Source organism: Daphnia pulicaria, chromosome 4, assembly GCF_021234035.1.
Source record: "Daphnia pulicaria isolate SC F1-1A chromosome 4, SC_F0-13Bv2, whole genome shotgun sequence".
Lineage (NCBI taxonomy): Eukaryota > Metazoa > Arthropoda > Branchiopoda > Diplostraca > Daphniidae > Daphnia > Daphnia pulicaria.
In genome coordinates this window covers 14,833,593-14,855,305 of record NC_060916.1, presented here as the reverse complement: position 1 = coordinate 14,855,305, position 21,713 = coordinate 14,833,593, and the positions used below count along the sequence as shown (strand labels likewise).

At 40.1% G+C, this 21,713-nt stretch overlaps 2 protein-coding genes and 2 long non-coding RNA genes across 9 annotated transcripts; all 4 read left to right on the top strand.

The window, feature by feature from the left end:
* The first annotated feature begins 10,797 nt into the window (after positions 1–10,797).
* LOC124338361 lies at positions 10,798–11,308 on the top strand. The gene is made up of 2 exons (XR_006917715.1): positions 10,798–10,880; positions 10,953–11,308. It is a non-coding gene; the product is annotated as an uncharacterized LOC124338361 (long non-coding RNA).
* A 1,316-nt stretch (positions 11,309–12,624) lies between these two features.
* On the top strand, positions 12,625–15,537 carry LOC124338409. 3 transcript variants are annotated; one of them, XR_006917801.1, is made up of 5 exons: positions 12,625–13,090; positions 13,426–13,607; positions 13,660–13,927; positions 13,999–14,172; positions 15,202–15,537. It is a non-coding gene; the product is annotated as an uncharacterized LOC124338409 (long non-coding RNA). The 3 variants fall into 3 exon arrangements; XR_006917802.1 differs by having other exon boundaries at positions 12,625–13,381; positions 13,459–13,607; XR_006917800.1 differs by having other exon boundaries at positions 12,625–13,607.
* A 2,371-nt stretch (positions 15,538–17,908) lies between these two features.
* Positions 17,909–20,083, top strand: LOC124338278 (transmembrane protease serine 11D-like). Of its 3 annotated transcripts, none has more exons than XM_046792401.1 (8): positions 17,909–18,091; positions 18,304–18,412; positions 18,484–18,800; positions 18,901–18,992; positions 19,072–19,201; positions 19,266–19,568; positions 19,636–19,717; positions 19,791–20,083. In XM_046792401.1, the coding sequence occupies exons 2-8, from the start codon at positions 18,304–18,306 to the stop codon at positions 19,862–19,864; spliced, it is 1,107 nt and encodes a 368-aa protein (XP_046648357.1). In that variant the 5' UTR covers positions 17,909–18,091; the 3' UTR covers positions 19,865–20,083. The 3 variants fall into 3 exon arrangements, with proteins under 3 accessions (XP_046648357.1, XP_046648356.1, XP_046648355.1); XM_046792400.1 differs by having other exon boundaries at positions 17,909–18,094; positions 18,288–18,412; XM_046792399.1 differs by having other exon boundaries at positions 17,915–18,091; positions 18,288–18,412.
* A 299-nt stretch (positions 20,084–20,382) lies between these two features.
* LOC124338358 lies at positions 20,383–21,709 on the top strand. 2 transcript variants are annotated; one of them, XR_006917714.1, is made up of 3 exons: positions 20,383–20,470; positions 20,858–21,082; positions 21,484–21,709. XR_006917714.1 is itself a non-coding variant. In XM_046792504.1 (3 exons), the coding sequence occupies exons 1-3, from the start codon at positions 20,562–20,564 to the stop codon at positions 21,541–21,543; spliced, it is 312 nt and encodes a 103-aa protein (XP_046648460.1). In that variant the 5' UTR covers positions 20,430–20,561; the 3' UTR covers positions 21,544–21,709. The 2 variants fall into 2 exon arrangements, 1 of the variants encoding a protein (XP_046648460.1); XM_046792504.1 differs by having other exon boundaries at positions 20,430–20,588.
* The last annotated feature ends 4 nt before the right edge of the window (positions 21,710–21,713 follow it).

Genomic DNA, 21,713 nt, shown 5'->3' with positions numbered 1-21,713 from the left:
ATCACTTAAGGTCGTCTACTAGCCCGGAGTTTATTCGTGTTAAACTAGTCAGTTAAAATCCGTGTGAGTCCAATTCGCACCCTGTTCAGTTCATCTTTTCACCCTATATTCTATTAGGCGTTGCATGGAAGAATTGAAAATTCGATGAGTACAGTTCTCAATGATTTATTCAGACGAACAAATAGAATAACCAGTGTGAAGTATTTTAATGAATCAAATTTCAACCTGTTGTCGAAAGTAAAGTGTGTTTGTTAATTTTCTTCTGCGTCCTCTTGCTCCGTTGTTGAAGAGGCGAATTCTGTTTGAAATAATTCCATAATCTGCTCGGCTTTTCTGGTCAGTTCAGATTTCATGTTTTCGACAACTTTCTTGTAAAAACGCTCCCCCATTTCGACGTCAAAATGATCGCTGGTCAATGTAGATGGCTGCAGCTTTGAGAAATCTTCTTCCAGGGCCGATCGAAATCGCTTTAGGCACTCCATTGTCACGTGCCGTATTTTCAATGCAAAAGCTTCCAAATGTTTGTTTATGGTGGACACCAGTGGATTAGGTTCGATTGCTGCTTCTTTCACTTCCGGGACCCATATTTTGCCTTTTTCAAACCAATCCGTTACGAGTTTTTCCATTTTCTCTTTGACCAAGCGTTTGATATCTTCATGATTGTGATATTGCCAAACCTTTTTGAGCGTTTTCTTCATTTGTGCCATGATATTGTCGACAATTTTGTTGATTGTCTCGACAAGATGACTAACAAAGAGTCTGTAAGGATCGTGGAGTATGTTGCCAGTTGTTGCGACAACTTTGACCAGCTGATTTTCTGTCACAATTGATTCTTGTACGTTAAAGCTGCTGGGAAGAGAAGGCGTTTGATTGATGGATTTTCTGTGTTTGAATAATTTCCAAATAGTGCTCATCTTTTCAAAGGGAGCTGGGTTCCCTACGACATTCATGAGACTTTGACGACCGTAGTCGGTCCACGTCGATTTGTTGCGTAACAAGAGATTCTCGATGCCATTGCACAAATAGGCTGTACCTCCCGTGAAGACACAGGTGGCGCCAAACATTCTTGGTACACCACCTAAATTTGTTCGTGAGAATAATCCAAGAATCAACAGACTACCTCCAAGTGCAATGCTTATCAACGCCTGGCTGACAGCCTTAAACAACAATTTCTTTTTGTAGATGATGTGATGATCAAAGCCTATGAGACCGAAGATGTAGAGTTCGGCCGAGATGTTGTCCATGCCTTTCTGTGTGCGGATTTCACGTTCAATAAAATCGAGAGAGAAGAAATCGTCGGGGGAATTAGTAGGAACGTAGAGAGCCTGGCGACTTCTCAGATAGTTCATAAGACTTTTACGTTCCTCCTTGTCTAATTTTTTGCGTTCCTCCTTGCTCATTTTTTTTATCGCCCGTTTCTCCTTGTTAAGTTCATCGGTAATTTTTTCGACCGCTTGTATAATATTGATGTCTGTCAAATCGTCATTCACTCGAGCACCGGCAATGACGTGAGCCGCCATCAAATCGGCCAACAGGTTTCGGTGGGGATTCAGTGGTAGCAGTTCGATAGCCTTGAGTAATTCAGGATCTTCTTCCGACTTTAGCCATTGCCGTATGACGATTTCGATTGCGTATTTCCTACCCAACAGACCCATGACGGCATCTTCATAAGCGGGACATTGTGGGTAGCAGAACTCCTGGCCTTTGTACTCTGGGGCGAGATATCCTTGTCGATCTATTATTTTCTGATTTTCCAATTCAGCCAAAATATTTTTCCGTTCAACTGGATCGATATGGATGCCGCGCAAGTCGTCTTCCATTAACTGGGACTGGCATTTTGTTATTGCATTGAATTCTTTGAGTTGGGTTAGGTTCAGGCGACCCATTTTGTTGAACTCGAATGTTTTCTTCCTGCGATGGTACTCTTGATAGTCATTTCCCTTTATAGTATCTTTGACGTACTTTTCCCGAAACACAATTTTCTTTTTCATTTCTTCCGCTGTGTAAGGCATTGGGCTGAAGAAAACGTAATCCTTGGATGCGAAGTCGATTGTCAACTTCTCGTCTCGTTTGAGCTTAGGTTCAATGTCGCACTCTGATTCGTCCATGATGACAAAATCTTCTGCATCCTCCAAAACTCTTTTGTTGATCATATTCATCCAGAAAGATTTTCTGGTGCAGGAAATTTCAATTTCTTTTTTTATTTTCTTCTCAATCTTTTTTTCATCCCATGTCGGGTTGGATACTTTATCAAAAACAGACGACAGATTTTCTTCCAGCGACGCTGAGTCGTCAACGTTGTGGATGATGGCAACATGCTGGGTAGCAGCTTTTTTGTTCGGAACAGTTTCGTCATCGTTTAACTTTGGCTGCTGGACGATGCATTCAGTTTTCAGTTGTTCAAACAATTTGTCCACTTTTTGACCATCGATTCCGGCTTGTTCCAGATCGGAAGCGGAGCAGTAATGACTGCCCAGCAGGGTCCTGATGGAATTGATGTAATGGCCTAATAGATTAGCGATGTTGACTTTTTGCTGCTTGTAGGAATTAATGGCACAAAAGGATTGGCTTTGACCGTGATTTTGGTTGATTTTGCGATAAAAAGACATTTGCATGCGAATGTGCTCGTTCAAAATCGTTTCGCTACTTCTTAACATCTTTGTTAAACGTGTCTGTTTATTTTCCCCTTTCTTTTCTTTGATGATGAGGAATGCGAGATAATAGGGAGCGGCAGGATAGAAGAAGGCGTCGTTGGATTGAACCAGTTTTTCCAAAAGACTGATTGAAATCTTCCTCGCTTCCGCTTTTTTATTTTCCCCAGTGGTGACTTGTGCCAGAAACTTGAAAATGAAATTTTTTCCTGACGTTTTTTGTGCTAGATGTTTGGCCAGAGTAACAGAACGGCAAGGTAGCATCCAATTAATATCGCATGGGGATTCAGAAAGTTTGAGTTGGGTTGACAAACTTGCCTTGAGATATTTTGTGTAATCAAACGTTTTCACTGTATCCATTTCATCAAGCCACAAGGCCCATTGGTCCAGTGCGCAGTCACACATTAGCCGGATCACCGCATCTTCCTTGTCTCTCATTTGTTTCTTCAGATCGGCGTATTGATCCGAGAATATTTCGAAACATTCCATTTGATTTTTTGTGCTCTTGGAATCTTCTTTCAGTCGAGCAATTCTTTTCAATTCTTCTCGGTCGCGCTCACCTTTCATGCTAAAAAACTTTGCAACAGACCATTCAGTGTCTTTTGTTTTTATTCCGTCAGGAGATTCGAAGAGGATTAAAATTCCACTTCCGGGTGCTCCATTTCTACCCGAACGTCCCATGGCTTGTTCGGTAATTCGTTCGTTCTGCGGCAAGTAGGTCAGGCAAATGTGCAGACCTCCATTTTCACGTAATTTGTCGCTAATTTTGATGTCCGTTCCCCTTCCGGCCAAATTGGTGGCGATGATGACGTGGCCGATTTCCAAATGTTTGCCTTCAAAAGCAAATTGCTCGTAATCACGGGTATACCGATGTACTTTATCGGTTGCAATCAATTGTGGGAGATTTATTTTTAGGTGATTATTGAGGATATTGACGTCTTTGATGGTTTGGCAAAATATGAGGATCGAACGAGCCTCATCCATGTTCGCTGGAAGAACCGTCTCTCGGATTTCGTTGATGATGGAAAGTAACCAGCTTTCTTTAGTCTTCAACACTTTAGTCATTTTGTAATCGAAACGTTTCGGAAAGGCCGTTGGGATGGAAACGTAGTCACATTCGTAGGATTCCACCATGTATTCTCGCTCCTTTAGGGATCCCAGCGTTCCAGACACACCTGCCAATTTTGCGTATTTGTTTATGTACTCCTCGTTGGAAATGAAAACAGCTTTCAGACTCTGCAGCGTTAATTTGCATCCTTCTTTTAACTGGAGGAATTGGTGCAGAGCTCCATCCCATTGGGACGTGGTTTGGTCCGTTCCGGTGTCAGGATCGATGATGATCACTTGGGGGCTCAGATCCGGACTTGTATCTGTTCGATCTTGATCGATGACGTAGTCCTCGTCTTGTTTCAGTTCCAAAGCCCGTAAGGCGTTGGCCAGCCAAGTGTCCAGGTGTCGGTCGACGAAGGGCAGCAGGTGCTCTGGGATTCGGATGTGACGCTCGCGCTCGATGACTTTGCGAAAGAAGAATATCAATTTAGGATTAAGTGCTGAATTCTCCTTATAATCGATTTTGTTTGTTTCCAATTTTTCAAGCAGCAAACGTCCATTTGGATCAATTATTCTGGCCTTAATGAGGTAATGCCATAGCTCGTTCTGTTCTGATGGTTTCTCTTTCAATGGGGCGTGAATTTTCTCCAAATCGTTTTTGGTGATCGCACCGTAGAGGTTATAGAGAACTTGTGATTTGATGACGTCCAATTGGACGGAACTTTGAATTCTTTCCCAAATGAACACGTACAAGGACTCGAGCATTTCCATTCCGGGTATGTCGTGCGAGAGGTAAAGGATGTTATTGCCGCGATCGAGTAACATGCAGTCTACCTCGTCAATTATGACGAAATCCAGAATGCGATCCCCGCGTACATTGAGACCGTGGAAGGTGTGCAACAAGTAGTCACGCTGGAAATTGGCCAGTTCTCCGTAGACGACGGCCGAGTTGTAAGCCTTTGCGCGATCGTCTTGTGATTGGCTGCAGTTGTTGGCCACTCCCACATTGAAATACTCGTAGATATCCCTCAGACCACCGTCGGCCACAGTCAAGGTGGAGTCACGTAGGGCCAGCACGTCGTTGCTCGTGACAACGTCGACTTTCCGGCCGAAAAGAGAACAGAAAATGGCCACACCCGCGACGATCAACGACTTTCCTTCGCCAGTCGACACCTGGACGAGAATATTTTTGTTATTGAGGATGTTCCCCCTCATATTTTGCCGTTCCAGCAAAAACATGATGGCCACTCGCTGTGTGTCGCGCAGTTGAATACCCATTACGAGTTCGACGACATTGTCGTAGACGTGGAGAAAATTGGCCAACAACGACGAACTTGAACTATTTCTTTCCTGCACTTCGGTATGTCCTATTTTCAAAGTTTTTCCCGTCGTGTATTTTCGTTGTGTATTCATTTCGTTGTGTATCTTCGATGTAATATAAGAAGATTCTTCTTCTTTTATTTTTTCTTTAAATGTTTTAATGAGTTCTTTTAAACGTTCTCTGGTTTCGGATTGCTTCGATTTCGAATCTTTTATGTTCTTTGCAATGTGATCACAGAGGTAATAAAATTCTACCTCTCCCATTTCTTCTTTTCTTTCTTCTTCTTCTCTCCTTTCATCTTCTTCTCTCCTTTCATCTTTTTTTCTTTTTTCTTCTTTCCTCTTTTCTTCTTCTATTATGGACATTATCGTTTTCCAGTCTCTCTCTTTCGCTGATACCATCGAATTCGTGCTCGGATAGAGAGTCTCTCTCAGTTTATCTACTAACTCGGGTAGCTCGTTGATGTTTGCAAGTTCGATATCGTAAAAACTTTCTCCTTTTTGGTATTCCAACTCCAGCAGCAAGTAGACGGCCTCTTTCATTAGTGTCTCCAATTCGCCATGACGTAATAGATCTCCTGCAGTCAATTGATTGATTTTTCTCTCCCATATTTTGCTTCTTAGCTCGTAAAGCCAGTCGTTTAGTGGAAGTTGACTCAGAAGTTCAACAGGGAGTTGATCGACGTACTCTGAGTCAATTTCATTTGAACCGGATTTCACCGGTAACATTTTCAAGATCCGTTCCATCGTGCTGAAAGGACATTCACCGATATCGGTAGTCATAATGAGACTGTTACGTAACTGAGCCACCATATGATCGTCTAGATTCTTTAAACACGTCAGCATATTTTTCCTCCAATCGATTCTCTTCTTAGGCAGTTTCGTCAACCGCTCTTCCATTTCCAGCAAAAGGAATTCATATTTCCAGTCTTTTGGTTCAGTACATTTCGAAACTATGTAAAGGTAGAAAATGGGACTCACATTTCTTTGGTTGTACTCCAACACTCGCTCTGTCAGTAAACGAATGTCAGATGCAAGTTCACCAAGTTGTTTGCCAATCACTTCATCATTTGGCTCTTCGTCCTCAGACGGTGGAGCTGTTAGTAATTTATTGAAATGCTTTTCCAACAGAAGTTGAGACAATTTGTCTGGCGTGACACCGTCTTCAGGGTTCAGCATTTTTATTGACGCCATCAGATCGTGGTAGTTCCGTTCGGTCAACAGGCCAATCAAAGTAGAAAAAGAATGGGTCTGCTGCTGGATAGGCTGTTGTAACAAGTTCATTGGTAATTGATTGCAAAACTCTTGGAGGTTCCCATTGGCTTCCAGTCGTTGCCATTCACCACAGCCTTTGTACAGGATAAAGTGATTTTGTTTTATAGGAGAACTGTTACTGGGTTTAAAAGTTATCTTGTGTTTGAATGATGACGAATTATGTTGGTTTTTGTAGACGTGAATTGTTATGTCGAGCACTTTAGCTAGAAATTCCACTTCGGGCAAGTCCAGTTCACTCAAAGGTGATTGGATAAAACGGACGTATTCTTCTAATAGTTTTGGTGGTTGCAGCCAATTGAATTGCCTCTCGTCGCCATTCTGTTGTCTGAATGTCAAGAATTCTTTCTTCTTGGCGCTGGCCAAGGGAAAGGCTTTGCCATCATTTTGTCGTAGTACAAAGGCGTTTGTTTGACGTATTCGTAGTTTGACGGCGATAAGTTTATTGGACTCGTTTCCTTCGTGTCGAAAGAAATTGGCGATTTGTTGCCGAAACTTGTCCGTATCTGCACATACGTACAAACCGGCTGAATTCATTCGCCCCAAAATGCTGTGGAGGGCGCTGTCGTTTCCGTTAGCCGTTGGCAAGAGATCGAGACACGTTATATTAGGCTTATTGTGTTGCAAGTCCACAGGCCGGCGACCACTTTGTTCCACAGGGATAGTGAAAGAACTAAGTGAATTTTGAATTTTAGTTGTTCTTGCCGATGGCTTGACATAACATTGTCTGAATCCTTCTCGCTGTTGACTCCGTTGACATGACAACCGATAAAGTTTGGCCTGTTTCTCGTCAATCTGTTGGATCAATTTTTCTATGTAGTCGGATTGTTGCTCCATCGAATCGGATGTCGCTGCCTGGAGGGATCGAGTCAATTGTTTCCGTTCGTCTATTTCGGTTAGGTGTTGAACGAGATTCTGTCGGATAATAGCCTTCATCTTGACCGCTTCTTTTATTGCTGATGAATTGTAGATTGTCCGGGGAAAATGGTCAGCTGGTAAAATGGCCGCATAGCTCGCACTCGCTTTCCCCATTTTTTTGTTTGTGGGATGCATGAACTTGGCGTAATACGAGATTTTGGCGTTTTTAAGGAACTGTTTGTCTTCCGTTTCTTCGAATTTGAGAATTTCGTCGTTGTCAAAACCAAAGTAGTGTTCTTCGCCTTTGTTATTTTTATCCTTCCATTTCACACTGTGGATGAATCCGACATCTCCTGCTGGTTTGCCGGTTGTACCGACGGAACCCGATGCCTCGTAGACATCCATCCTCACAGCCGATACGCTTATTTTCTCTTTGCCGACCAAAGGAATACCTAATGGTATCTCCGGGTCTTTGCTCCTCAAATATTCAATAGTGATGGAGCCACCGTATCCACCTTGTCCGACTTTAGACCCTGTTGATTGAAAAGGTTAGATAGATTTTGAAAAGAATTTCAAATATATTAGTTCGACCAAGGAAACGTTACCTTTGGATAAAATGTAAGTATGTCGTTGCGTCGTTATGCCAAGTTTAGCCTTGTGGTAATACGCTACAGTGAGATTACTGCCATCTTTGGTCGTGTCCTGAAGGAAGAAATGGTCTCGGTGTCCCGGAAGTATGTTTTGGCCAAAAGTGCGGATGTTTGTCGGCAGAATGTCTTCTAGAGTCTCGAGGACAGTTTGCATCGCTTTCTTGTTGGAAGATTCGTCGAATGTCGACATGGTCGGGAAGGCTTTCATGAAATCTTCTTTTAACCATTTGCGATGAGGCACAGTTCCTCCATCGACTCCGTTCTGTCCGTCGCTTCCATCGCCTCCGTCCGATATTATCGTCCATTTTTCGGCGTTGATCATTTCTTGGCAAATGACGTGAATGTTGCCGCCGCTCTCGCCCGGTTGCACATCAGGTTTCCCTAAATCAGTAAGTCTCACATCAATACGGCAATGCGACAAATAAAATTTTATTTACCTTCCGGTTGATCGTTGCTGTGCTGGCCTGATACATCCCAATGTACTTCCTTGTCGACGTAGATTTTATCGGTGACGATGCCAACGTTCATTCCGTGCCAATCTTTCGATTCCAAGTCACAGTCAACGTGAACGGACAAGAGTCCAACGATTTGAATTTCTTTCACGTTTGAATTTTGGCGTTTCAAGTCGATCATTTCTTGGTGAATTTTGCTGAGAAAAACGGCGACCCCTTTGATGGAAATAATTTCCTTTCCGTCTTCATCCTGAACCTCAATCAACGTTTTGGGCAGCAAAAAAGACTCGCAAGTTTCTTTGATCAGCCAATTAAATTGTGGGGTCCAACTGTCGTCTGATAGCGACGCATTCATTGACTTGAAACGATCACGAACAACGTCTGTTGTCGTGTCTCCGTTATCCATTTTGAATAAATCAACTATTTTTTCCATCGATTCTTTACCAATTTCGTTTTCCAGAAAGTTTTCTTCCAGAATATCCTGTAAGTTGGTATGATCTCGATTGATGGCGTTGGCCAAAAACTCGTTTAGGGCAGAAATGAAATTAATTTGGTCTTCAGTGAGGCCAATTCGACTCCGAGATAATATTTGATCGGTCAGTGACGTCTTAAAGTGTTGGAAGTAGCTGGGAACAAGGATGGCGAAACGGGGAGTCGTTTTGAACAGAGACGGCTGATCGAGTATCAGTTGGAGATATCGACACTCGCACCAGTCCCGCAGCTTCGATTCAGCTGGTAATTTGAGAATGTCTTCGAAGGAATTGATGAGTTTCAGCTGGTATAATAATTCGGATATTATTTCGGTGTTGAAATCGAACGATTTCTCCAGATCAGCAAAAGTCTTTTCAAAACTGGCGCGCAACCACATTTCCAAGACAATTTTGACGTATTGCCTCTCAACCCAAGTGGTTTCCAAACAAGAGATTTGACGTCCTACAATTGACTCGATGTAACTGACGACATCCTTGAAAACATTTGTTTCGGTACGAGCATTTGTTTGCTGAGCCACCCATTCCTTGATTTTATCTGCGACATGTTGTTCAGTGTACGGTCGTGACGTCATCACGCCAGGACTTGTATCTGCCGCAGCCATTGTGGTTTATCTGATAAAATGAAACCAACTGGTAAGGGCAAGTGAGACTGTCGGACTGAGAACATGAAAATGAAAATTAGGTATCCTATTGCTAGTCGTTGTTATTTTTTCAATAGCATTTTAATTAGCGAAAATATGCATCACTAACTAGAGCTTCAATCTTTAAAACCGTGAAAGTGCAAAAAGTGTTTTAGCTGTCACCAACCAACTCGCAATGCGACAATAGGTGAATTCTTTTAACTATAAATGACGCCCTTTTGAATTGGATAAAGCAAAGTAATAAAAAATAAAAAAATTAGCTGTTAATATTTCCATCAATCGATTCCCATAGCTTCGCGATTGGAGTATGAGAGTTTCAGCGACAGAACTTTGTCGACTGTAGATAAAGGTTCCTGTTTCCTTTCCTTCCTTTTATGGCTTTATTTACAGTTAGTGGAGAAACAGTTTGCGCAAGCGATCAGAACGAGACGTGTTATCGGACCCCTGCAGCTGGTCTTATCTTTAATCGTTGAAATGCTTTCAACGCTTGAAAATTCCAGACGAGAGCAATAAAGCAACTAAAGCTGGCGCCGTTTAACTTTGTTAGACTAGTCGCCCATATATTTTGCCTTGGGAGTGGCGAACAATAAAAGAAATAGACGAAACTTTTGAGTAGCCTGAATCTCTAATTAAACTTAACCTTTCAGTAAAGTAAATGTTTAAATGTTATGACGAAGCAGGAAATGATTTTACTAGAACAGAATAGCGAAACAAAGCATAATAATAATTTCACCTTCATATAGGGAAAGAAAATGAACTTTACCGAATTTTGGCAGGGGTTGAAGAGTCTTGGCGGTTTGCTGATTTTGCTGATTCGGCTGCCAAACAGACGCACTTTTTAAAAACTTTAATTCAAATTTTGTTTGTGTTATAAGCAGCAACTTCTTTTCTGGGCGGTTGTTGAAACACGGGTGGTTTCAGTTTCAGGCAACGCCTTATAAGCGCCAGAATTTTGGCTTGATCTGAGTGCTAATCTAATTTTGGTTTTTTGATTAAAAAGTAACTGTCGTTGCCAGGCGACTAAGTAAGCCGATGGATAAGGTGAGTCGTTTTTACCAAGTTTTTACATAACAGCGTCACCCGTCACGTATTAGGGCATGGCAATAGAGTTGATCATATAACGACTGTGTTTACCCATATCGGACCATGTATTTAAACGAACCCCGTTGGCAGATACTAACGAGGAAAGTCCAATATTTTAAATGGGGCCCGTGTTACATTGTGGGCTGATTATTTCAGGTATAAAACCGTCCATTTTGTCAGACCCGCCTCATTCAGTCTTCTCACACAGACCGACGTTTAAAAAATGAACAAAGCTTCCGGCATTCTCATCGCTCTTTTCGGTAAGTTTTTTAAATTGTTTTTTAAATTATTATTTTTTTAAATAAAATTTACCAATATACTAACTTATTGTGCAACGTCGCCAAAGGCGATCTTTTCCACGTCCAAAACATTACCCAATGGGAGGATCTCAACACCTTCCTGGTTGAACTCGGTAGGTCACATCATTATTTACATTTTATCACCACCGTTTTGTTTTATTCATATCTTTATATTGAAAAATCAGGTTACTACGACACCTACTGGACCGGAGTTGCTGCCGAGGGACACCCCGGTCTGTGGGTTGTTCGGTCGACCGGATTCGAGTTGATCCCGGAAGCTGTTGAATTCAAAGAAGGATCTCCCAGCAACTCGGCTACCAACTTGTGTTTGGCCATCGAATACCAGGCCGATCTTGGACGCTACCAGTGGGTCGATTACCCCTGCAGCGACGAGTACGTCATCGTGTGCGAATACAGAACTTGCAATTAAATATCTTTTAAATATTTCAACGACAACGTGATGGAATAATAACCTCCCCTTTTGTACGCAACTGTTTCTTATAGAACGAATGTCCAAGGTGTTTAAATAATTCCAATCGAATTCGACAGCAGATTCACTTACATGTCGATATCTCTTAGAGAAATTTATTACGCTTCTAATTAATTGTCAAATCATTGATTATATAATTAACGATTTACAAATTCCGTCTGCCGTTAGAAATTGCTTGTCTATCGCTTATTGCCATCAATTTTATCGCTATGGCTTATCAATTTTTGTTTGAAGAGTCGGTCGTACGTGACTTCGTTGTTCGACTACCTTTGCCTTGCATGAAAATAAGAAGTTGAAATTCTAGAGATTACACATTACAGGTTACATTAATAATGCCTTTTTATGATAAATTTATCAAAGATTAGCAATTAGTTTAATTTTAACATCTTGTAGTGTTAAGTAATTTCAGTCTTGTTTTGAAAGCAAACTTATGTAATATTAGTGCTGTTTGCATTGTCGCCATTTCCGGCGTCGAAACCCGAAAAATCAAAGGTAATTTTAATTCATTCAAAATTAGTTACTTTTAAATTAATTCATTCAAAAATAATTACTTACAAATTTATTCATTCTCAATTTTAAATCATTCAAAATTTATCCATCGAAGATTAATTATTTCAAAATTACTTCAAATTTAGTGAATTAAAAATTCTGAATTAGGACTGCGGGTATTCGCCATCACCGCCGTGTTCAGCATTTTGGCTCACCTGTGGCTGCCTGTGGCTGATTTTCGTTCTGGTGGGACTGTGGGAGTCAGCCGAAATGTGTTTAGTTATCGATTTTTAAATGATCGTTTCGTCTGCTCATCCGCCAGCTGATCCATTAAATTTAGTTGAATAGTTGGAAACACGTTTTTGTTTTATAAAAATCAGGTGGAAGTCTGGGAGGCCGTCGTCACTTTCCTCTTTTTCCCGCTCCTGGTCGGACTGGCTTACTGGGCCGACAAAGGATTTCCGCTATGCTGGAAAAAGCCCAGCACCATCAGCGTAACGACCGCCAACGGCAAAGAGATTGAGCTGGCCTCAATCAAGTCCTCCGTCAAGTCCTAATTGAATTTCAATTTAAATATTCTTAGCAAATTTTCACAGGACGACGGCATGGGATGAAAAATAAAAACAGGGATTCCAAACATTTACTAACTGTTACCAGTCTTTGTTATTAAGTTTATCAATCTCGAATTGTAATGGGTCTTGGGTCTTTGTGGTGCTGTAAAATTAAAAATTAAGTTTTTATAAATAACTCGAGCAAAGAAATTAATTCCGTTTAATTTATTTATTTCTTATAGGAATTTACAATGAAGATTATCATTACACAATAAAGAAAATATTGAAAGACTTCCAGGTCCGGCTCGTGGCTCGTAACGTAGTCCGCAACGGCCCGTGGCCCCGTGTAGTAAGTATAACATATTCAGCTGTTGGTTTGAAAACTAGAGGATGCTATGATTTCAGCGTAGTTAAACCGGTACGATGTCAGCTAGCTTAAAACTACCAGATTGCCACTTTGATTATTCCAGGCAGCGGTTAACCGTTATCTATTTATACCGGTATCCTACCTTTTCCGTAATTAGAAGTTGCCGAAACCTTTCCTATCCTTCTGCAATCCCAAATCCATGATGGCCGACATCTGTCCACTGACCAATAAGAATTGAAGGAAAAGAAAGAGGATAGGTAAACAAAAGGAAGAAAGAAGAGTAAAGTTTAAACACAAAACACCTCCATTACATTAGTTAGTTTTGCATGGCGAATTGGCAATCAAAGAACTAGAACTAAAAATTATTGCTTTTCTTTATTTACATTGAACGCCTTTTTTCAGACACAAGACGACTGTTGGTTTAGTGTAATGATGTTTTATATCGAGTTACTTAAAAAGAAAAAAGTGAATGAAAATGCTTTAAATTTCTTTTGAACTTGTTAGAAATCTGTTCCTTCACTCATTTAGCAGAATTATTTGTCTAGAAAATGACTGATGTGATGCCCTATCATTTTTAATTAATGTATTTTAGTATTTGTCTCACACATTGTGTCTTGCATGTTTCGTTGATGTAGTTCAGGATGACAGTTAATTACGTTAAATTGGACTGCATCTACATAGGCAACACCTGAGATCAGCCACAACAAGAAACAACCAGTCATTATCAAACTTCTCTGCAAACTTTTGTTTTTAATTTATAGGGAAATTCAAATTGGTTTGATTTCGTCCAACAGTCCTAGTTGGCTTTCTCCTCCCATCTTCTCTGTCGAATGTTGCATCACCTGAAACACAACCTCACTGTAAGAGAGTGATTGTCACTTATTGAGTGACATTGATTAATGTTAAACCTACAATGGATTTGATGAGATAACCACTCAAAACGGTAAGTTACTTCAAAACAAAATTTAATTTGAATTCTAAAATTATGAATTTAGACAGGAATCGTTATCGGCCAAGGTTTTCGTGATGCTCTTCCACTTGCTTCCGTTGTTATGTGAAAATCGCAACCGGGAGTTACAAAACGGTTTGCGGGCCAAGTCCAACAAAGACACGCCTTCATTTGCGGACAACTGGGTCTGCTTAGCCTCTACTCTCTGCAGCAATGGATCAAACGTCGCCCTCGCCAACCAAACGTAGAAAGAATATTGCCTAGAACTGTTTCATCAATCTAGAACTGCATCGAATGGGCTGGACATCCCCAGGGTAACAATTTCCATTTTCTTCGTGTCGTTTATTTCGTTATAATAATAATTAGTTCAAAAATTTGGAAGTAGAGGCCACAATATTGAACACGACAGAGTTCGACGATCGAAAAAAGTGGCAGTTTCATTTCTTTTTCTCTATTCACGAGGGCGTCCTTTTTCCCACCTGGTGTCAACTAACTTTAATAGTTTCTCTGTGGATTGGAACACCAGGAGACGCCCCGGCGGTATTTCACAGGCTTCAAGGTAGGACACAGTTATTTACATTGAAACTATTTGCTGGTCACCAAAAGATAAAAGACTGCGTTGCCATAGCGAAAATTCAGGCTATTTCTAATAGGAATTTGTTGAGACTTGCGTTAAGCGACGCTCCTGTCGACAGTGAAAGAAATTGCCGACCACATTTGATACTCGTTTACCGAATTGGCCGTCAATTGAAATCTGATGTGTGAAGTGATTCGTTTCATTGTCTTTATTGTAGGTAATTAGGCGTTGCCGGTAGCGAATTAGTTTTTGCATAATCTTTTGTTGAGGACGTCTATGGAAGAACGTCGTGCGAAATGTCAGAATCCCTTTCGTAAACTTTGAAAAATATTCCATGCACTGTCGGTTCCGCTGATCTGCGCACAAGTTTTTAAGATCCTAGAAAAGTCTCAGCTATGGCCAACAAAGTAATAGAAACTGGAGGCATTTTGCTAACGAAATTTTGAATCGTTTGTTTTGAATGTCGCCTTGAATTATGGATTCATATCCAGGTGCCCCCTGTGTTAATGCAATGGATACTTGGGCAACTTTCGATGGTCACTCGTGTGTAATGATAATCAAATTGGTGCGGTCTTCAAACGAGGTGGGAGTTGATCCTGCAATGGACAGAATTATGAGAGATTAAAGAAGCGTTAAAGATTCCTTTTTTGTTTCTTTATGTCCGAAGTATGAATGTTCGATGCTCTAGCTTCCAGTAAGCCTAAACGTAAATAATAGTTATGAATTCGACTATCTCAATTTGCATGCGTGCTTATGAAATAGGAAGAGGAATATTCCCAGTTTTGTCTATTTCCTCTGGATAATTGGCCTAGTGCCTGTGACAGAAACATCGATGTTTACGATACGGTGTAATCGGCTCGCTTACTAATCCAGAGCAAAAATCCGCAAAAAGCCTATGTTCAAAATGCGCCAAGTTTATTTGTTATTTTTGCCCCTCCAACAAAAATAATTGTTTTGTTTTTTTTGTTTTTTGTTTTTGTTTTTTTTACGTCTGATTCCAACTGGGCATAGACCTCCAACTATAACTGATCTGCCTTTACCTTGAAATTTTGCGCCGCTATAATTGAAAAAGGTTTCAGAATGAGCGTCGTTTGTGCTGACGGAGTCGGTTTGCACGATAATGTTGGGATTATCAGAATTTGCTTTCTTCATCATAGCCCCTTTGAAATTTAGCCTATGCAACCCTTAGGGAATAATACCCGTTCCGGTATATGTAAAGTTAAATTTTTTAATGTCGTTATTGCAAGTGTATTATTACAACAGCATCACCCATTCGTTCGGATAAGTACCATGCGCTAACCGACTGAAACCACTGGAGATTATTCAAATAATAATAATAATTTTTTTTTTTAATTATTCAAATAATTTTTCATGTCTATTAAATTACTTGATCCTTCGTCTAATGGTGCAGCCGGTTCCCCCAAGATACTAACCAAATCTCGCTTGAGAATTCTCAATCCAAGTCCTTTCCAAAACTAAGCAGTGACTGGAAAGAATAAATGTGTTTGTATTGAACATGGGTTTAAGTTGGTTTAAGTCATCTGGAATAAATTCACGCAAATTATTCAAACATCAGACTGAACTTATATGGAAATTCTTGATTGTGATGACTTGTCTGATTATTTTGTTTATGAGCCACACCCATCGAGCGTAGTTGTTATCTGAATAATTCTGCGATTAACCTTTGGAGTTTATCAAGACTCCTTTTCGTAATAGACAAGTTCGGGATGCTGAGTTGCACAACCGCAAAATTAGGATCGTGCGCCAACGAGTTTTTGTAACGTTGTGGGGATAGTAGAAAGCGGGTTTTTTATTATTTAAGCATAGAATTACTTATCTAATCTTAGAAATGTTCAGGATTATCGTTGTTTAGAACATTCTGCTTTTTATAGAGTAATTTTAAATGTATAATTCAGCTTAGTTTACCCATTAAAATTAAAGAAAGTCCAAGCCTGGGATGCTGTTTAGTCTTTTCTTGTGTTTTTTGACAGATCTGCTGACAAGTGACAAGCTCAAACACACAAGAAAAGACTAAACAGCATCCCAGGCTTGGACTTTCTTTAATTTTAATGGGTAAACTAAGCTGAATTATACATTTAAAATTACTCTATAAAAAGCAGAATGTTCTAAACAACGATAATCCTGAACATTTCTAAGATTAGATAAGTAATTCTATGCTTAAATAATAAAAAACCCGCTTTCTACTATCCCCACAACGTTACAAAAACTCGTTGGCGCACGATCCTAATTTTGCGGTTGTGCAACTCAGCATCCCGAACTTGTCTATGGCGATTTTCATCGGAAACTCGTTTTGTATGTTGATTTTCTTCTTTCCTATATATGGTGAGCACTGAGCAGTTATGAACGAGATCGTATTGTATTCAAGCGCTACATCACTTGCATTCTGTAAAAAAATTGTTTAAAGTAAAAATGAGTAGATTGCGATGCAGCAGTTGGATGCCGAAAAAGATCAGGAGTCTGCTTGGACGAGTTATAATTCTTGTTTCACCTGTCAATGAGATGCCATTGACAGGCAGGTCGTAAAATAATGAAGAAAAAAGTGGATAAAAGTTTCTTAAAGTCTAAGGCATCTTTGCTTTGAAGTTTATTGTAGCAATTTGGAAAAGTAACAAGAAAAAAATTTACGTTCAATTGCGTTAAACAAACAAGTTTGCTGTTTATTTATATATGGCACTTGACAGTTGACAAGGAGGTAAACAAAATTAGTTCTCTTGCTGAGGCCATCATCAGCCAATAACCAGTTCTTTCCAAGGTCAGTGTTGAAAAGGTTTATGACCGGCAAAGATTATGAGGCGAGACAAATATTACAAGAAATTTCGACCAGCTGCCTGGCTGCCACTGAAAATACCGCGCCATCACATTTTCTCGCTATCAATAACAGCTTAATTTTCGTTAATTATGGAAACCTTTCGACCAATATTTGTTTCACCATTTGCGTCTGTGGTAACAGGGCCGCGCACCTGTGTTAGGTGTATCAGACTGCCTGGGCTCTTGCCCGGTATTGAAGCGCGTCGAAAGACTTGTTTCCAAACCGTTATCGGTTGTTATTCAGACGGTTATCGGTGACGCCTTTTATTTGTTCAGATGCACATAGCAACAGTCAGTTGAGGATGTCACCTTGAACAAAATTAATGCAAAGTTCGACCATATCTTGAACAGTGCGAAAGGGAAAACCCCCACAATTCAATCATTTCTTAAACTGAATTAGAATGTATAGATATCGATATTCCCACACACACTTCAGCAGGGATTTTTATGCCGCGCGAATGATAATTAAGTGGGAAAATAATAGCATAATTTGAAATTAATTTATGTTGTACTGAATGGCAATCCAAAGTGTGAAATAAAAATACCTAAATTTGATTGAGTGAAAATAAGAAATCAGCTGGGAATTTTGGCTTCAGAGCTGTCGGTACCAAAGATTTCAACAGCATCGTAAGCCAATGTGATTATGATGAGTGAACAGCAGGAAAGCGACACCCCTAACCAACGCCAAATGATAAACAAGACTACTGACTTGATTTGTATTCCGCTCACGATGAAGGTCGAGAGGTAAGCAAAAAGTCCCAATTCAAGAACGGGGGGAATTCGAGAGGTGACTGACCAATGTCAAGAGTGAGCTTACTGGAAAACCATCTCCTTACCTTGTGACAACAAGATCAGCAACTTTGAGCATGTTATGTGCTTGCTCTTTTTTTTTTATGAATTCAAAGGGTGGTGGCTCAATTCAACGCAGTTTATGGAGAAGCGAATAATTAGGGTGCGGTCCCGCGTGACATCTTGAGCGTCCTGAATCCCGCAATAAAAAGGGAGCCCAGCTCGACAGTGAATCACAACTGTCGTCGAAGCTGAAGCAACACAACCGTCTGCAAGAACCAAGGTAGTAATAAAAATACTTGAAATTATTTGTCTTGAAACATGGCATCTGTAAATTAAATTCCACTTTTCCAGTATAAATTTCACTTGTACTATACTACTTCATTCCAAATGAAATGTTATGTTTGAACACAACAATTTTAAAAAGTATATATACTGTGACTACAATTGACTGAATATTTCGTAACGTCTGTTTTCAGGAAAATGATTTCAAAAATGATCGTGTTATTAGCGATCGTGACTCTGCTGAGCTTCTGCAGCCCGGCGTCCAGTTTCGCCTTCATGCCTCTCGTCTCCCGTACAGACGACGCCGTCATCATCGATTGTATGTCAAAATGACTTTCCTTTTCTTTAAATTTGAATATTGGCTGAATGTGATTTATTATTTGAATTCAGTTGACGGTGTAGGATATGCTCCCTCTTATCAAGGCAAGACGCTGTACGGCCAAATAACCAATCCAGGATTCGTGCCGCTACCATCCTTCAATCCTTATTACCCAGCCATGTATCGCCAGCAGGAGCAAACGCCCAATGGATTTGTCTACTCATACGGTTATCCTACTCCCCTTGCTCTTGAAGATCTTTTGCCCGTTAGGCAAACAGAAGCACCGACTTGTGGCGCTGGACCGACTGCCATGCCCGCAACACGGGCATTGACAAGCGAAAGGATCGCTGGCGGAACCTCAGCCAAAAAGAATGCTTGGCCTTTCATGGTAAGTTGATTCAATTTATACTATAGCTGGAATTATAGCGTTTAATTTTGATCCTCGTAAATGACAACACTGTATTTTAATTATTTGCAAATTCGAATAGGTAGCCCTCAAGAAAACCGATAACAAATTAATTTGCAGCGGAAGTTTGATTAGTAACAGAAGAGTTTTGTTGGCGGCTCAGTGCCTGGAAAAGTATTACAGGGTTTTCATACATTAATTTCAAGTTCGTTTAAGTAAAGCATTTCTCTTTTATTTTTTCGTCCACTTGCAGAATGTCTCTGTATGAGTTAAGTACTGTGACTGTATTGGTTGGGATGTTTAAGACGGACCAATCCGACGTCCCAATGACAAGGAGGATCAGCAAATTGTTTCTTCACAGGCAATACAATGCTGCCACCTATGTGAGTTGCCACAACAGGACGAAAATATTTGTGATCTCCATTCATTTATTTCGACTTTGAATAGGCCAATGATATCGCCATCATTGTAATGGACGCGCCCGTGGTTCTTTCCAGGAGTGTTGCCCCCGTTTGTTTGCCAGCGGCCGATACAGACATCGACACATTCAACGACCAGGATGCCATTATTTTGGGATGGGGAGGAGGAACTGATGATGACGGAGACGTCATACCATTCAATAACCTGCAACAAGCCAAGGTTTCGATTCAGTCCAACACCGACTGCAAATCGGTGGGAGACCTTAGTAGATTTGTTTCGGACTCAACTATCTGCGTTACTTCTACTGCTGATGACAAATTCACATGCACAGTGAGTAAAAATTCAGTAATCAAGTTCAATTACCTACGTGAAAATACTAAATGTGGTTCAATTATAGCCTGATGACATCGGCGGTCCAGTAGTTATTCTTACGGCGCCAGGGACTTGGACCATTCTCGGTATCAACAGCTACACCAAAGGTAAGCGTCTGATTCTAAACAATTTGATCAAAATCAAATAATCAGCGGGTCTGATTGTCTTGTGTTGTGATAGATTGCAAAACTCCTGGCCTTAAAACCAGAGTGCCGGCGTTGAGGACTTGGATTGACCAATACTTGACCGCTTAAACATAGTTTACCCCCCAAGGACGACGACCAACGTGAAACGACATGATTATGAAATTCCAACTCTTTTCTTTTTAGATTTTAGTTATTATATTATTTCAGAATTTTACTTTACGGTTTCGGCTGGTTAATATTGATTATTCCAAGCCGTATGTAATGCATGAGTGCATAACCCGATTCAACAACGTTTGAAAATACATTAGCTCCAGCAAGTAAATACCAGCCTATCCGTTTCCTGATTTGATTTCACTTTTATTTTTGTGATGCAATAATTTATTTCCTTTGGATTGATTATTCCCTTAGAATTGTTACCTGTAGGATTTTTCTCACTGGTGGATGGTTCTCGTTGTAATTTTTCATTAGAACCATTCCTGTTGAATTATCTTCTTCTGAATATATTTCCTTAGAATCCCCGTTGATGATTTTGCCATGCGAAAGTAGAACTCCATCACATAAGAACTCTGATGGCTATTGGCTGTTGGCTGTCACTAGGTGGATAAGACTATGTCCACTAGATGGCGCGAATGGGTCCGTTAGTGACGAAATCACGAAACTTCTTCCATTTCTTCTAAAGACACTGAGCGGAAAGGTCCAGTTTTACTCATTCTGGTGTGTTTTTTCCCATGTTTTTTACTGACATACTTCGTGTGTTGAAACTGCCATCCATTTTTTCCAAAATGTCTCTTGCTCGTTTCGTCACATGCGGAACACTTTCAGAACAATTAAAGTAATTATAGTTGATCGATACAGATTTAGTTAATGACTAGAGAGTAGACCCCTTTGCTTCTCTGTTGCAATTATGAGTTAAGACCATTACGGAAATGTGGATTACATTTGTCATTTTCAAGTTGGAAAATTTGACAGCTACAAATTCCTTTGTAAGATTTATCAAAGCAATTATGAGAGATTGTATAGTTCAACTTCATACTTCTGTCGTTTTGTTATGTCACATAAGATTCTGTTCCTTGATAGTAACTTGATTTTGTTTTTCGATAGCCAGGTGAAGTCTGCGCTTCTTTGTTGCAGTCATCCAGTGAAAGGTGTGTTAAATTGAGCTGTTGCATGCAGTCTTTGGTGCTGATTTTGTCCTGGAATGTGGGAGAGTTCCATGCTTCAAGTCTTCTGGGATCAGCCATATCTGAGTTGACGCTGGATCATGCTGCATTGTGGTTGCCGAAATGTTGGACATCTAGTAGAACTGCAAGAAGACTCCTTGAAATGGTAATTTGATAAATATTTTAAGTTCTAACTTGGGAAGTATCATGCTTGGACTACTATAATTGCTTACATTGTTTAATTTTAACATTTGGGGATTTCATCATGTCAACAGCTCTTTCCTTCGATCATATGTAAATTGAGTTATGGATTGTTTAAGGGGAATTTGTTAACAAGATAGGCAGATACTGTAGAAGAATGTTTTTGTTTCGCTGCAGAGCACTACAAATTTCAAATGAATTTGTTTTGAAATCTTAAATGAGTAATCTAGTTTCATGTAAATTTTTGTTTAAACTATAGTTATCAGATTTGCCATAGAATATTTGGGTGAACTCCATTTGAAGTGATTTTTTTTAATTTTATACAAAATTTCTATTGATCAAACATTAATTTCATTTTGGTCATAGGTTTATGTTTACGTGATGTTGCTGTCCAATATGGCATGTAGTTGCAGCCTATACTGGTGAAAGATTTTTTGCATCGAGTTATGCTGTTGCTGTTCCTTGGTGCCGGACTGCTGGTGTTGTGCACAAAAGTTACATCCATTTTTAATTGTTATTTGTATCTATTCAGTTAACCGCTTATATGTTGAAAAGGAACAGAAAAGTTCCTTGGTGTTGAATCGCTGCATGGTGTG